Raw genomic sequence first — 13,991 nt, forward strand, 5'->3', positions numbered from 1 at the left:
TCCTATACTCTCAGCCCATCTGCCCATTCTTGTGGACAACCATCCTTCTATCGTGGTGATGCAGGATACCTAGAGTACTTTTCTCTACACACTCTGCTACCAACAACCATGCTGCCCCTGGCAGAAGTACAGGGCATTTGGATAAGTGTGATGTTTATTATACATACTCTTGGAAACATGAAGCATACTGACATCAACCTCATTAAGCAATCTTAGGATATAGCTGGGTAGATATAGCACGAATCTACCTTGCCTTGTTTAAAAATGAGAAAAAAAAGGAAAAAACCTAGGAGTCCATAAAAAAATACTAAAAATCATTGGAGAGTAAAAATAATCTGATAGTCCAAAGGAAGATCATAGCTCTGAAAATTATCTACTTTAGGATAAAAAGAAAATGTCCAGAAATCACTGGGAATACACTCTACCAAGCAGAAAAAATAAAAAGTATTCAGGAAAGGACAGGCTAAAATGTAAAGAAAACAGGATGAAATAAGAAAGAAATTCATGAAAACTAAAAATGCAACAGCAAAATCAAAACTCATAATAAAAGTAGGAAAATGCAGAATTTATACTGCAGATAATCAAATGGTAATATAAAAGACTAACATTAAACTACAGAGAAAAAGTATACAGAGCAGAAATCAGAAATCTAATGTGTACCTGTATGTTCATCTTAGTGCTAGTCACCATAACAAAGACATGGAATCAACTAAGTGCCATTAGGGTGAGGTGGATAAAGAAAATGTGGTACATATACACCATGGAATGCTATGCAGCCATAGAAAGAATGGCATCATATCCTTTTTGCAGTAATATGAATGCAGCTGGAGGCCATTATCCTAAGCAAATTAACTGAGGAACAGAAAACCAAATACTGCATGTTGTCACTCATAAATGGGAGCTAAACATTGGGTACTCATGGACATAAAGATGGGAACAATAGGCACTGGGAATCACCAGAGCTGAGAAGGAGGGTAGGGAACAAGGGTTGTAAAACTAACTATACTCTATCCTCACGACCTGGGTGACAGGACCATCCATACCCAAACCTCAGCTTCATGCAACATACTCATGTAACAAACCTGCACATGTACTCCCAAATTCAAAGTTAAAAAAAAAGAAAGATATATGTAGTTAAAATGTTTGAAGAAAGTAGAGGGATATGAGCAAAGAAAGTCTTCACAAAGAGATCAAAGTAAATGGAACAGAATAAAATATAATAGGAAAATGTTTCCTAGGTGGAAAACTATTAGTGTATGCAGGATGGAAAAGTTTTAATACACCTACCATTAGGTCAATCTTAGCAAATTTCTTCATTAAGGGACACAGAAAAAATGTCTATAAACATTCAGGATTAAAATACATAAACCCAAAAAATAAAATAAAAATAGAAAGACTATAGACTTATCTGCCATAATTACTGAAGCCAGATATTGAATAAAGCAAATAAAGCAATATAGAGAGATATTTAAAAGTAAAATTGTTACCCCAAACATTTATATGTAGTTAACTTACATATCTGAATGAATAAAGGTGGGTTTACAGGAGGTTGGGGAACTGCTTAAAATGGTGGAGACTCTATCATGTTTAAAAGATGATAAGAACAATTCATCTGAAGAGGAAGAGGTCAATTAAATTAGAAATGGCATAAGTTTCCAGAGTGGTGAGACGGAATAGAAAATAAACATAAAGGAAAATAAAACTTCCTTATCTTCTTGCAGTTTTAACTGTTTAATAGGAAGAAAGTTTGCAGCTATAACTTTTTAATAGGAAGAAAGTAAAGTGAGTTCTTTCTGATGATATATTTTCCCTCTGAAATAGAAAGCAAGATTACTATTAAGTAATGGTGAAAAGAGAGGATATTGGAGAATGATGAAGAAGGTAAAGAAAGCTGAAAAATAATTATTTCAAATGTCAGAGATATACAATGAAATTAGGAGGAGATGTTGAAGGTCTCCTTGAGTCATAACTTTATAATGGTTACAATCTGCCTTGTTGAATGATGATTTCCAGCAGAGTATATCTGCTTGTGGAGGCAAGGAGAAAACGGAAAAATGGAGGAACCCCAACATAAGTATGGCTTTAAAAGCTAGCAGAAGAAAAGAAATTACTAAAATCAGAGAAGTACTGAAAGAAGTTGAGATGCCAGAGTCCATACAAAAGATCAATGAAAAGAGTTTGTTTTTGAAAGAATAAACAAGCTTGATAGACTACTAGTTAGATTAACAAAAAAAAGAGAATAAGCACAATCAGAAATGACAAATGACATTACAACCAATCCCACAGAAATACAAAAGATATTCAGAGACTATTATGAACACCTCTATGCAAACAAATTAGAAAATCTAGAGGAAATGGATAAGTTCCTGGAAACATAAAACCATCCCAGATTGAACAAGGAGTAATGTGAAAACATGATAAGCCAATAACAAGTTCTGAAATTGAATCAGTAATTTTTAAAAACATACCAACCAAAAAAAGCCCTGAACCAGATGGATTCACAGCTGAATTCTACTAGATGTACAAAGAAGAACTGGTACCCATCCTACTAAAACTCTTCTTAAAAATTGAGGATGAGGGGATGCTTCTCACTAACATATTATACAATGCCAGCATCATCTTTATACCAAAATCTGGCGGAGACACCAAAACAGAAAACTTCAGGCTAAAATCCCTGATGAATACAGACACAAAATCCTCAACAAAATACTAGCAAACTGAATTCAGCAGCACATCAAAAAGCTAATTCACTATGATAAAGTAGGCTTCATTCCTGGGATGCAAGGTTGGTTTGACATACACAATTCAATATATACTATTCACCACATAAACAGAATCAAAATCAAAACCATATGGTTATCTCAATAGATACAGAAAAGGCCTTCAAGAGAATCCCAAATCCCTTCATGACAAAATACCCTGAACAGGCTAGTCACTGAAGAAACATACCTCAAAACAATAAGAGCCATCTATGAAAAACACACAGCTAAAATCATACCAAATGGGTAAAAGCTTTAACTATTCCCCTTGAGAACCAGAAGAAGAAAGTGATGCCTACTCTTGCCTCCTATTTAACATAGCATGGGAAGACCTAGCCAGAGCAATCAGGCAAGAGAAAGAAATAAAAGGCATTCAAATAGGAAGAGAGGAAGTCAAACTATCTCTCTTTGCTGATGATTATAATTCTATAAATAGAAAACCCTAAAGACTCCACCAAAAGGCTACTAGAATTGACAATTTCAGTAAAGTTTCAGGATGCAAAATCAACTTACAAAAGTCAATAGTATTTCTATACAGCAATAACATTGTATCAGAGAGCCAAGTTAAAAACTCAATCCCATTTACAATGCACACAAAAAAATGTAATACATCTAACCAAAGAAGTGAAAGATCTCTACAAGGAGAACTACAAACCACTGCTGAAAGAAATCAGAGACAACACAAGTAAATGTAAAAATGTTTCACGCTCATGAATAGGAAGAATCAATATCATTAAAATGGCCATACTGCCCAAAGCAATTTATAGAATTCAATACTATCTATCAAAACACCAATGTTGTTTTTCACAGAATTAGAAAAACTATTCTAAAATTAATATGGAATCAAAAAAGAACCCAAATAGCCAAAGCAATTCTAAGCAAAAAGAACGAAGTCAGAGGCATCATATTACCTGACTTCAAACTGTACTCTACAGCTACATTAACCCAAGCAGCATTGTACTGGCACAAAAACAGACACATACACTAATGGAATAGAATAGAGAACCCAGAAATAAAGTTAAACACCTACAATCATCTGATCTTCAACAAAGTCAGCAAAAATAAGTAATAGAGAAAGGACTCCCTATTAAATAAATGGTGCTGGGATAGTTGTCAAGCCATACACAAAAGAATGAAACTGGATCCCTACTTTTCACCATATACAAAAATTAACTCAAGTTGGATTAAAGAGTTAAATACCTTAAGTTATAATAATTCTAGAAGAAAGCTTAGGAAATACCCTTCCCAACATTAACTTTGACAAAGAATTTATGGCTAAGTCTCCAAAAGCAATTGCAACAAAAACAAAAATTGACAAGTGGGACCTAATTAAACTAAAGAGCCTCTGCACAGCAAATCTCAATAGTCTAAACAGAGAACTTACAGAATGGGAGAAAATATTGGCAAACTATGCATTCAAAAAATGTCTGATACCCAGAATCCACAAGTAAAATTTAAACAAATCAACAAGCAAAAAATAATAATAATTCTATTAAAAATGGGCAAAGGACATGAACAGAAAAGAAGGAAAAGAAAACATACAAGTGGTGAAAAAATGAAATGCAAGTCAAAACCACAATGAGACACCATGTCACACCAGTCAGAATGGTGAATATTAAAAAGTCAAAAAATAGCAGATGCTGACAAGGCTGCAGAGAAAATGGAATGCTTACATACTGTCGGTGGGAATAAAAATTGGTTCAGCCACTGTGGAAAGCAGTTTGGAGATATCTCAAAGAACTTAAAACAGAACTACCATTCAACCCAACAATCCCATTACTGGGAATATACTCAAAGAAAAATGAATCATTCCACCGAAAAGATGCATGCACTTGTATGTTCACTGCAGTGCTATTCACCATAGCAAAGACATGGAATCAATTAGGTTCCATTATGGTAAAGTGGATGAAGAAAATGTGATACATATATATCATGGAATACTATGTGGCCATAAAATGATTGACATCATATCGTTTTGCAGTAACATGAATGCAGCTGGAGGCCATTATCCTAAAAAAATTAACTCAGGAACAGAAAACCAAATACTGAATGTTCTCACTCATAATTAGGAGCTAAACATTGAGTACTCATGGACATTAAGATGGGAACAATAGGCACAGAGAATCACCAGAGCTGGGAAGGAGGGTGGGGAACAAGGGTTGTAAAAGTATACTCTGTGCTCACTACCTGGATGATATGACCATCCGTACCCCAAATCTCAGCATCACACAACATACTTAGGTAACAAACCTGCACACGTACCCCCTAAATCCAAAGTAAAAGAAATGAAAGACATACGTAGTCAAAATGTTTAAAGAAAGTAGAGGGATATGAGCAAGGCTTTTAAAAACTGTGAGCTAAAATATGAATAAATGAATTAGCTAAAATAAACACTTCAATGTCAGGATGAGGAAAAAATATAAAAGAGGGATCAAAATAAGTTGAAAATGAAATTGAAAGGAATATTCCTAATGAATATTTGAAAAAATGAATTTAAATAAATGGAAGAGAAAATAATAGAAATAGGACAAGTTTAAGCATTTTAAAGAACTATTAATACACATTTTCATTAAATATCAACCAAGAAAAGCATAAAAGGCATATATATGTGCCTGAAAATATCATAATAAATGTAAAGCTAAATACCAAAATAAAGGAAATGATTTAAACTCATAAAAATACAAAATCCAAATTAACCATAGTGCAACAATAGATTTTCACCTCCTTTCTTAACATCTTCATGAAATCGATAAATAAGTAGATATTATGTTCAAAGTTCTGAGTTAATATACCTGTCAATTTGGAATTGCATACCTAGCTAAATTATTTTTCATGAATGTTAACAAAATGTAAATTAATTCATACAAGTAATATAAACTAAGTTTAATTCAATTATTTACATCTTTAAGAAATCTATTAAAATATTTTAAATAAAATGCTGTTTCCTATTAAAAATGAAAACAAAAGAGGCAGTAAAGGCGTGAATAAAACTAAAACTTAGAACCTAAGACATTTAAAATACTAGTATTACTAAATAGATTACTAGTAATACTGATGGAATACTAGTAATGCTAAAGTATTCCTAAAACTGCATGCTATGCAATCAGAGTAGGATAAACAAATAAAGACAAACTTATGGATAGAAGAAAAGTAGAGGGGTTAAGTAGCTGCACAGCAAGAAAGGAGTGAAGCTGTGGTCAGAGAGAAAGATAAATGAATTGGTGACTTCAGGGATGGAGTGAATATGGATGAGAAGGTGAACTAAGTGCAATGACAGAGAAGGTCACAAGAGATGGGATGGTCAAGGAACTGAAAGCCAGGTTCTCAGTTATGTCATGTACACGGGCTCTCATGGCACTTAGAACCTTTTAACAACTACAAAAACACTTATTATGGTATTCTGAATATACTTCCAAAGAGACAGCATTCACAATAGTAAAAGGTTCACATCTGATATGGTTTGGTTGTGTCCCCACCCAAATCTCATCTTGAATTCCCAGGTGTTGTGGGAGGGACCTAGTGGGAGGTAATTGAATCATGGGGGCAGGTCTTTCCTGTGCTGTTCTCATGACAGTGAGTAAGTCTCATGAGATCTGATGGTTATTATAAGGGGGAGTTTTCCTGCACAAGATCTCCTTACCTGCTGCCATCCACCTAAGATGTGACTAGCTCCTCCTTGCTTTCCGCTATGATTGTGAGGCTTCCCCAGCCACGTGGAACTGTAAGTCCAATTTAACCTCTTTCTTTTGTAAATTGCCTAGTCTCAGGTATGTTTTTATCAGCAGCCTGAAAACATACTAATATAGTAAATTGATACTACTAGAGTGGGGTGCTGCTGAAAAGATACCTGAAAATGTGGAAGTGACTTTGGAACTGGGTAACAGGCAGAAGTTGGAACAGTTTGGAGGGGTCAGAAGAAGACAGGAAAATGTGGGAAAGTCTGGAACTTCCTAGTGACCTGTTGACTGGCTTTGACCAAAAGCTTGATAGTGATATGAACAATAAGGTCCAGGCAGTCTCAGATGAAAATGAGGAACTTGTTGGGAACTGGAGCAAAGGTGACTCTTGTTATGTTTTAGCAAAGAGAGTGGTGGTGTTTTACCCCTGCCCTAGAGATTTGTGAAACTTTGAACTTGAGAGAGATGATTTAGGGTATCTGGCAGAAGAAATTTCTAAGCAGCAAAGCATTCAAGAAGTGACTTGGTGCTGTTAAAGGCATTCAGTTTTATAAGGGAAGCAGAGGATAAAAATTCAGAAAATTTGCAGCCTGACAATGCAATGGAAAAGAAAATTCCATTTTCTGAGGAGAAATTCAAGCCAAATGCAGAAATTTGCATAAGTAATGAGGACTCAAATGTTAATACACAAGACAAGGAGGAAAATGTCTCCAGGGCATGTCAAAGGTCTTTATGGCAGCCCCTCCCATATAGACCCAGAGGCCCAGGAAGAATAAGTGGTTTTCTCAGTCAGGCACAGGGTACCCATGCTGTGTGCAGCCTAGGGACTTGGTGTCCTGCATTTCAGCTGCTCCAGCCATGGCTGAAAGGGACAAATGTAGAGCTCAGGCTGTGGCTTCAGAGGGTGCAAGCCTCAAGCCTTGGCAGCTTCCATATGGCGTCGAGCCTGCGGATGCACAGAAGTCAAGAACTGGAGTTTGGGAACCTCCGCCTAGATTTCAGAGGATGCATGGAAATGCCTGGATGCCCAGGCAGAAATTTGTTTCAGGGGCAGGGCCCTCATGGAGAACCTCTTCTAGGGCAGTGCAGAAGGGAAATGTGGTGTTACAGCCCCCACACAGAGTTCCTACTGGGTCACCACCTAGTGGAGCTGTGAGAAAAGGGCCACTGTCCTCCAGACCCCAGAATGGAAGATCCACTGACAGCTTGAATAGTGTGCCTGGAAAAGTGTCAGATGCTCAACACCAGCCCATGAAAGCAGCCAGGAGGGGGGCTATATCCTGCAAAGCCACAAGGGCAGAGCTGCCCAAGACCATGAGGACTCACTTCTTTCATCATCGTGACCTGCATGTGAGACATGGAGTCAAAGGAGATCATCCTGGAGCTTTAAGATTTGATTGCCTTGCTAGATTTTGGACTTGCATGGGGCCTGTAGCCCCTTTGTTTTGCCAATATCTCCCATTTGGAATGTTTGTATTTATCCAATGCCTTTACCTCAGTTGTATCTAGGAAGTAACTAGCTTCCTTTTGATTTTACAGGCTCACAGATGGAAAGCACTTGCCTTATCTCAGATGATACTTTGGACTATGGACTTATGAGTTAATGCTGAAACAAGTTAAGACCTTGGAGGACTGTTGGGAAGGCATGATTGGTTTTGAAATGTGAGGACATGATATTTGGGAAGGCCCAAGGGTAGAATGATATGGTTTGGCTGTGTCCTCACTCAAATCTCTTCTTGAATTTCCACATGTTGTGGGAGGGACCCAGCGGGAGTTAATTGAATAATGGGGGCAGGTCTTTCCTATGCTGTTCTTGTGATAGTGAGTAAGTCTCATGAGATCTGATAGTTATTATAAGGTGGAGTTTTCCTGCACAAGCTCTCTTTGCCTGCTGCCATCCATGTAAGATGTGACTTGCTTCTCCTTGCCTTCCACCATGATTGTGAGGTTTCCCTAGCCACGTGGTACTGTAAGTCCAATTAAACCTCTTTTTTTTTTTTTTTTTTTTTTTTGTAAATTGTCTAGTCCAGGTATGTCTTTATCAGCAGCATGAAAATGGACTAATATAACATCCTAAGACTGAAAGTTGGGCACCATCAGCAAAAGTGCAAATGGGAACTAAATTAAGGCATTTTCCCCTGGATTTTCAAAGCACTTTGAGTAATGATGATTACTTGTACAAATTAAGAAGAGTTTTTGAGCTTTACTCAGTTGTATTTCCTATATCATAAATCTTCATCAATACTCAGCTTCTCAAAGCAAATATATAAGAGAAAAACAAAGACCAAGCTTTATCTCTCCCACTTCTCTCCAACCTGCCCAACATGTTTTTAAAAAGTATAAACAATTTTATGAGTATAAGGTATTACTCCTAATCATAATTGTACCAGCAAGTATATTACAATAATTAATTTAATAAAAACAAGAAGAAGGATTCTTACCAAAAGAAGGTGACTCCCTTCCATCCTCTAATCCTGAATCTCTCTCTCTGTCTCTCTTTCTGTGTTTATGACCACGATGTCTGTGACGTCGATGGCTTTTTCTTCCTCCCAAGGGCACATGTACTCCAATAAATAGTGTTCGATGACCTTCAAACGGAAGTAAACACAACAATTAAACTCTAAATTATTCCAGGGCACAGATATGATGATTTACATGTTAATGGAGACTCAATTTAATTTAATTCAGCAAGTCATTTTTTATGTTTGTGATATGTAAAGCTTGGAGCTTGGCACTGTCTTTTGGCATTTTACCTAATTAAGTGTACCATGGCTCTATCACAAACATGTATAATACTAATTATTTGGTTAAATATTTTGTAATCATCACTGTCTTTATAATCTCTATGTATCTACTCCCCATGCTTAATTATACTCTTCTCATTAGAAACAAAAAAAATTGTTTTATCTTCTCTTTACCTTCAGACAATTGTGTTATCTCATCAATTCCCTTCCCTTCACAGTTAAGTGTTTTAAAAAAATCACTATCTCTAATAAAACAGGTTTCACTAAGGTCTATGTTAATGCCAAATCCCACAGAGGTTTTTCTGTTCTTCTATTTCTATATGTTACACTTGATATTGGCCACTTACTATACTTAATAATTAAGTCCCAAGGCACAAGACTTGTGACTCTGGCATATTGTTATAATTATTCAATTTTATTATTAGCTATTATTAATCTCTTACTATGCCTAATTTATGAATTAAATTTTATCACAGGTATGTATGTGTAGGAAAAAAACAGTATACATAGGGTTCAGTACTATCTGAGGTTTCGGGCATCTTTTGGGGGTCTTAGAATGTATCCCCTACAGATAAAGTGGGAGTACTGGAAAAAGAAATGAGCTATCAACCACAAAAAAAGGCATGAAAGAATGATTAATGTATATTGCTAGGTGAAAGAGGTTTTAAGAGCTACATACTATATTATTACAACTATATGACATTCTGGAAAAGCTAACTATAGAGACAGTAAAAACATCAGCAGTTGTCAGGGCATCAGGGAGAAGGTATAGGGATGAACAAGTGGAGCATAGGGCATTTTTAGGGAAGTTAAACCATCCTTGATACTGTAACGGTAGATACATGTCATCATCAAGCTACCAATGAGTTTCTTCACAGAATTGGAAAAAACTGCTTTAAAGTTCATATGGAACCAAAAAAGAGCCCGCATTGCCAAGACAATCCTAAGTCAAAAGGACAAAGCTGGAGGCGTCACGCTACCTGACTTCAAACTATACTACAAGGCTACAGTAACCAAAACAGCATGGTACTGGTACCAAAACAGAGATATAGACCAATGGAACAGAACAGAGTCCTCAGAAATAATACCGCACATCTACAGCCATCTGATCTTTGACAAACTTGAGAGAAACAAGAAATGGGGAAAGGATTCCCTATTTAATAAATGGTGCTGGGAAAATTGGCTAGCCATAAGTAGAAAGCTGAAACTGGATCCTTTCCTTACCCCTTATACGAAGATTAATTCAAGATGGATTAGAGACTTAAATGTTAGACCTAATACCATAAAAACCCTAGAAGAAAATCTAGGTAGTACCATTCAGGACATAGGCATGGGCAAGGACTTCATGTCTAAAACACCAAAAGCAATGGCAGCAAAAGCCAAAATTGACAAATGGGATCTAATTAAACTTAAGAGCTTTTGCACAGCAAAAGAAACTACCATCAGAGTGAACAGGCAACCTACAGAATGGGAGAAAATTTTTGCAAACTACTCATCTGACAAAGGGCTAATATCCAGAATCTACAAAGAACTCAAACAAATATACGAGAAAAAAACAAACAACCCCATCAAAAAGTGGGGAAAGGATATGAACAGACATTTCTCAAAAGAAGATATTCATACAGCCAACAGACACATGAAAAAATGCTCATCATCACTGGCCATCAGAGAAATGCAAATCAAAACCACAATGAGATACCATCTCACACCAGTTAGAATGGCAATCATTAAGAAGTCAGGAAACAACAGGTGTTGGAGAGGATGTGGAGAAATAGGAACACTTTTACACTGTTGGTGGGATTGTAAACTAGTTCAACCATTATGGAAAACAGTATGGCAATTCCTCAAGGATCTAGAACTAGATGTACCATATGACCCAGCCATCCCACTACTGGGTATATACCCAAAGGATTATAAATTAGTCTACTACAAAGACACATGTACACGTATGTTTATTGCGGCACTATTCACAATAGCAAAGACTTGGAATCAACCCAAATGTCCATCTGTGACAGACTGGATTAAGAAAATGTGGCACATATACACCATGGAATACTATGCAGCCATAAAAAAGGATGAGTTTGCGTCCTTTGTAGGGACATGGATGCAGCTGGAAACCATCATTCTTAGCAAACTATCACAAGAAGAGAAAACCAAACACCGCATGTTCTCACTCATAGGTGGGAACTGAACAATGAGATCACTTGGACTCGGGAAGGGAACATCACACACTGGGGTCTATCATGGGGAGGGGGGAGGGGGGAGGAGGGAGGGATTGCATTGGGGAGTTATACATGATATAAATGATGAATTGATGGGTGCTGACGAGTTGATGGGTGCAGCTCACCAACATGGCATAAGTATACATATGTAACAAACCTGCACGTTATGCACATGTACCCTAGAACTTAAAGTATAATAAAAAAAAATAAAAAAAAAAAAAAAAAAAAAAAAAACATTTGTCCAAACCAATAGAACTGTATAACACAGAATGAACCCTAATGTAAACCATGGACTTTGGTTGATAATAACCTATTAATGTTGCTTTATCAATTGTAACAAATGTACTGATCTAATGTAAAATGTTAGTAAGAGGAGAAATTGTGTGCAGCAGGGAGAGGAAATATATGGGAACTGTCTGAACGGTCTGTGCAATTTTTTTATAAACTTAAAATTGATCTAAAAAGTAAAGCCTATCCAAGAAAGCTAACATTCATAGGTATTTATAGCACTAGTAGCTATAGAAAAATTTACTTTATGAGGAAGTGAAAGTACAAGCAAATAAAGGGATATTTATATCACCAAGTAGATTATATATAGGAGAGTGTCATATTAGGGAAAAAACCTCTAAAGAAAACATTAAATTACTAGGTTAAAAAAAAAAAATCTTACCTTCTTAAGTGCCAAAGTATACAAAATATTATAATGGCAATACTATGGATGAAGGTTTATGTCCCCCTGAGGTTTATATTTTAAAGTCCCAACCCCAAATGTGACTGTATTTAGAGACAGGGCCTTTATAGAGGTAATGAAGGTTAAATGAGGCCATAGGAGTGGGGCTGGATCCATCCAATTAGTGTTCTTAAAAGAAGAAATACCAAAGAGCTACCTCTCTTGCTCTCTCTCCAAGCACACAAAGAGGTAACACAATGATGCGAGGAGATGGTAACCACCTACAAGCCAAGAGAGAAATCTTCAGAATGAGACCTGCCTGGCTAGCCATCTTGATCTTAGGTGTCCTAGCCTCCAGAACTGTGAGAAAATTTATTTCTGTAGTTTAAACTGCCCAGCCTGTGGTATTTTTTTCTGGCAGCCCCAGTCAACTAATACAGCAAGGAAGGCCTAAAACAAAGCCTTATAATAATAAGTTTCAGAAGACATGTAATTGAAATTGTAAGATTTCTAAAATATTCAATGTATAACACTTAGACTGATAGTGTTTCTTTGAAAGGGATAACTGAATTCTATTAAAATAAATTTGCCTACTTTAGTGGATATATTTGTACTTAAATTACATGATTTTTTTCAATAAAACACAAAAAAGAAAATATTTACTTTTTATACACAGGGTTAAATTACCTCCAAATTCTAGAAGGATTGGAGGTGAGATTGGCATGAAATTATAGAATTAGTTACTCCTTTATTGCTGGAAAAAAATCCGATATTATATAATTTTAATAATGGATATAAATCTTTTATAATCCTAAAAATAATTATAGATCAATCCTCTGGCAAACTGAAAGCTGAAAAATAGTTTCTATATTCAGGTTTTTGTCCTGTATGGATTCATGTAGGCAAGTGAAAAATTATAATTGGTTCGAGTAAATATAGACAATTAAAATGCACAAAAAGCCCTTTACCAATAAGGCTCAATTTTGGCAAAAAGAAATAAAAGGAAGTGGATTAATGTATATATATATGTGTCTGGTCCTATTTATTATTTTATTGACCACAATATTAAGTTATATTTTGTGAGAAACAATATTCATTAAAAGCATGATCTCTGAGATTGAGTCAACTGCTTACATTCATATCCAGTCTGTCACTTATATTTATGCAACCTTTAAAAAAAAGTACTTTATCTTCCATTTTATCTATAAAATGAAAATATTAGTAGCTATATCATTCAGAAAGTTTTTTTTTATCATTCACGAAACAAAAGGTTCAAAAAAGTTAAGTCACATTTTAAGTCCCACAGCTAATGAACAACTTTCTCTTCCTTTCGAGTTTAAAACGTATCAACAGAGCACAGAGAATTTGGGGAAGTAATAAGTTGCCACCTCTTAACTGTTGAAGAAAGTATTGAAAGTGTAGGTGGCAATGTTAGCATCAGCTGGGGAGAACACTGTCTTCTCTCCTGTAATTCCTTTTTGGTTAAAGCTTTCTTTGTTTGAAGTAGAGATGCTACCTGTCAAAATTAGTACTACCTGTGTGATGGCATATTGCACAGTCCCAACTACAGCTAAAGTGAGGTGCCAGGGGTTGGAGAAAACAGCAGATGGTGTAATTTTGAAATAGAATGATAAGAGAAATAGTAAAGAACAAAAAATATTAAGAGAGAAGCTGGGCAAAAAAGATGAAGAGGTAAGTAGGATATGAAGAGAGAGAAATGATAAAAAGAGCAAAATTAAAAAAGGAGAAAAAATACAAATAAAGAAGAAACAAGTAGAAAAGTTATATGAGAATAAGAAAATGGTCTCAGGAAATATGGTAACAATGATTACAGGTGACACCATTTCTATATTATCAGATAAATCAAGAGAAAAGACAGTATGTTTCATTAGTTTTGCAACACATTTAATACATGCAAA

General features: G+C 35.8%; 1 protein-coding gene across 15 annotated transcripts in view; it reads right to left on the reverse strand.

Moving 5' to 3' along the window:
- SLC4A10 (solute carrier family 4 member 10) overlaps positions 1 to 13,991 on the reverse strand; it is a 391,444-nt gene that overhangs the window by 196,305 nt on the left and 181,148 nt on the right. For 14 of the 15 annotated variants that reach the window (XM_030916975.1, XM_030916973.1, XM_030916978.1 and 11 more), the window contains one exon: positions 8,878 to 9,024. The exons of the other annotated variant lie outside the window; for it this stretch is intronic. In XM_030916975.1, the coding sequence (XP_030772835.1) occupies positions 8,878 to 9,024 (147 nt within the window). The remainder of the gene's footprint in view (positions 1 to 8,877; positions 9,025 to 13,991) is intronic. 15 annotated transcript variants of the gene reach the window in all.

The sequence above is a fragment of the Rhinopithecus roxellana genome, chromosome 14 (assembly GCF_007565055.1).
Source record: "Rhinopithecus roxellana isolate Shanxi Qingling chromosome 14, ASM756505v1, whole genome shotgun sequence".
NCBI classification, from domain to species: domain Eukaryota; kingdom Metazoa; phylum Chordata; class Mammalia; order Primates; family Cercopithecidae; genus Rhinopithecus; species Rhinopithecus roxellana.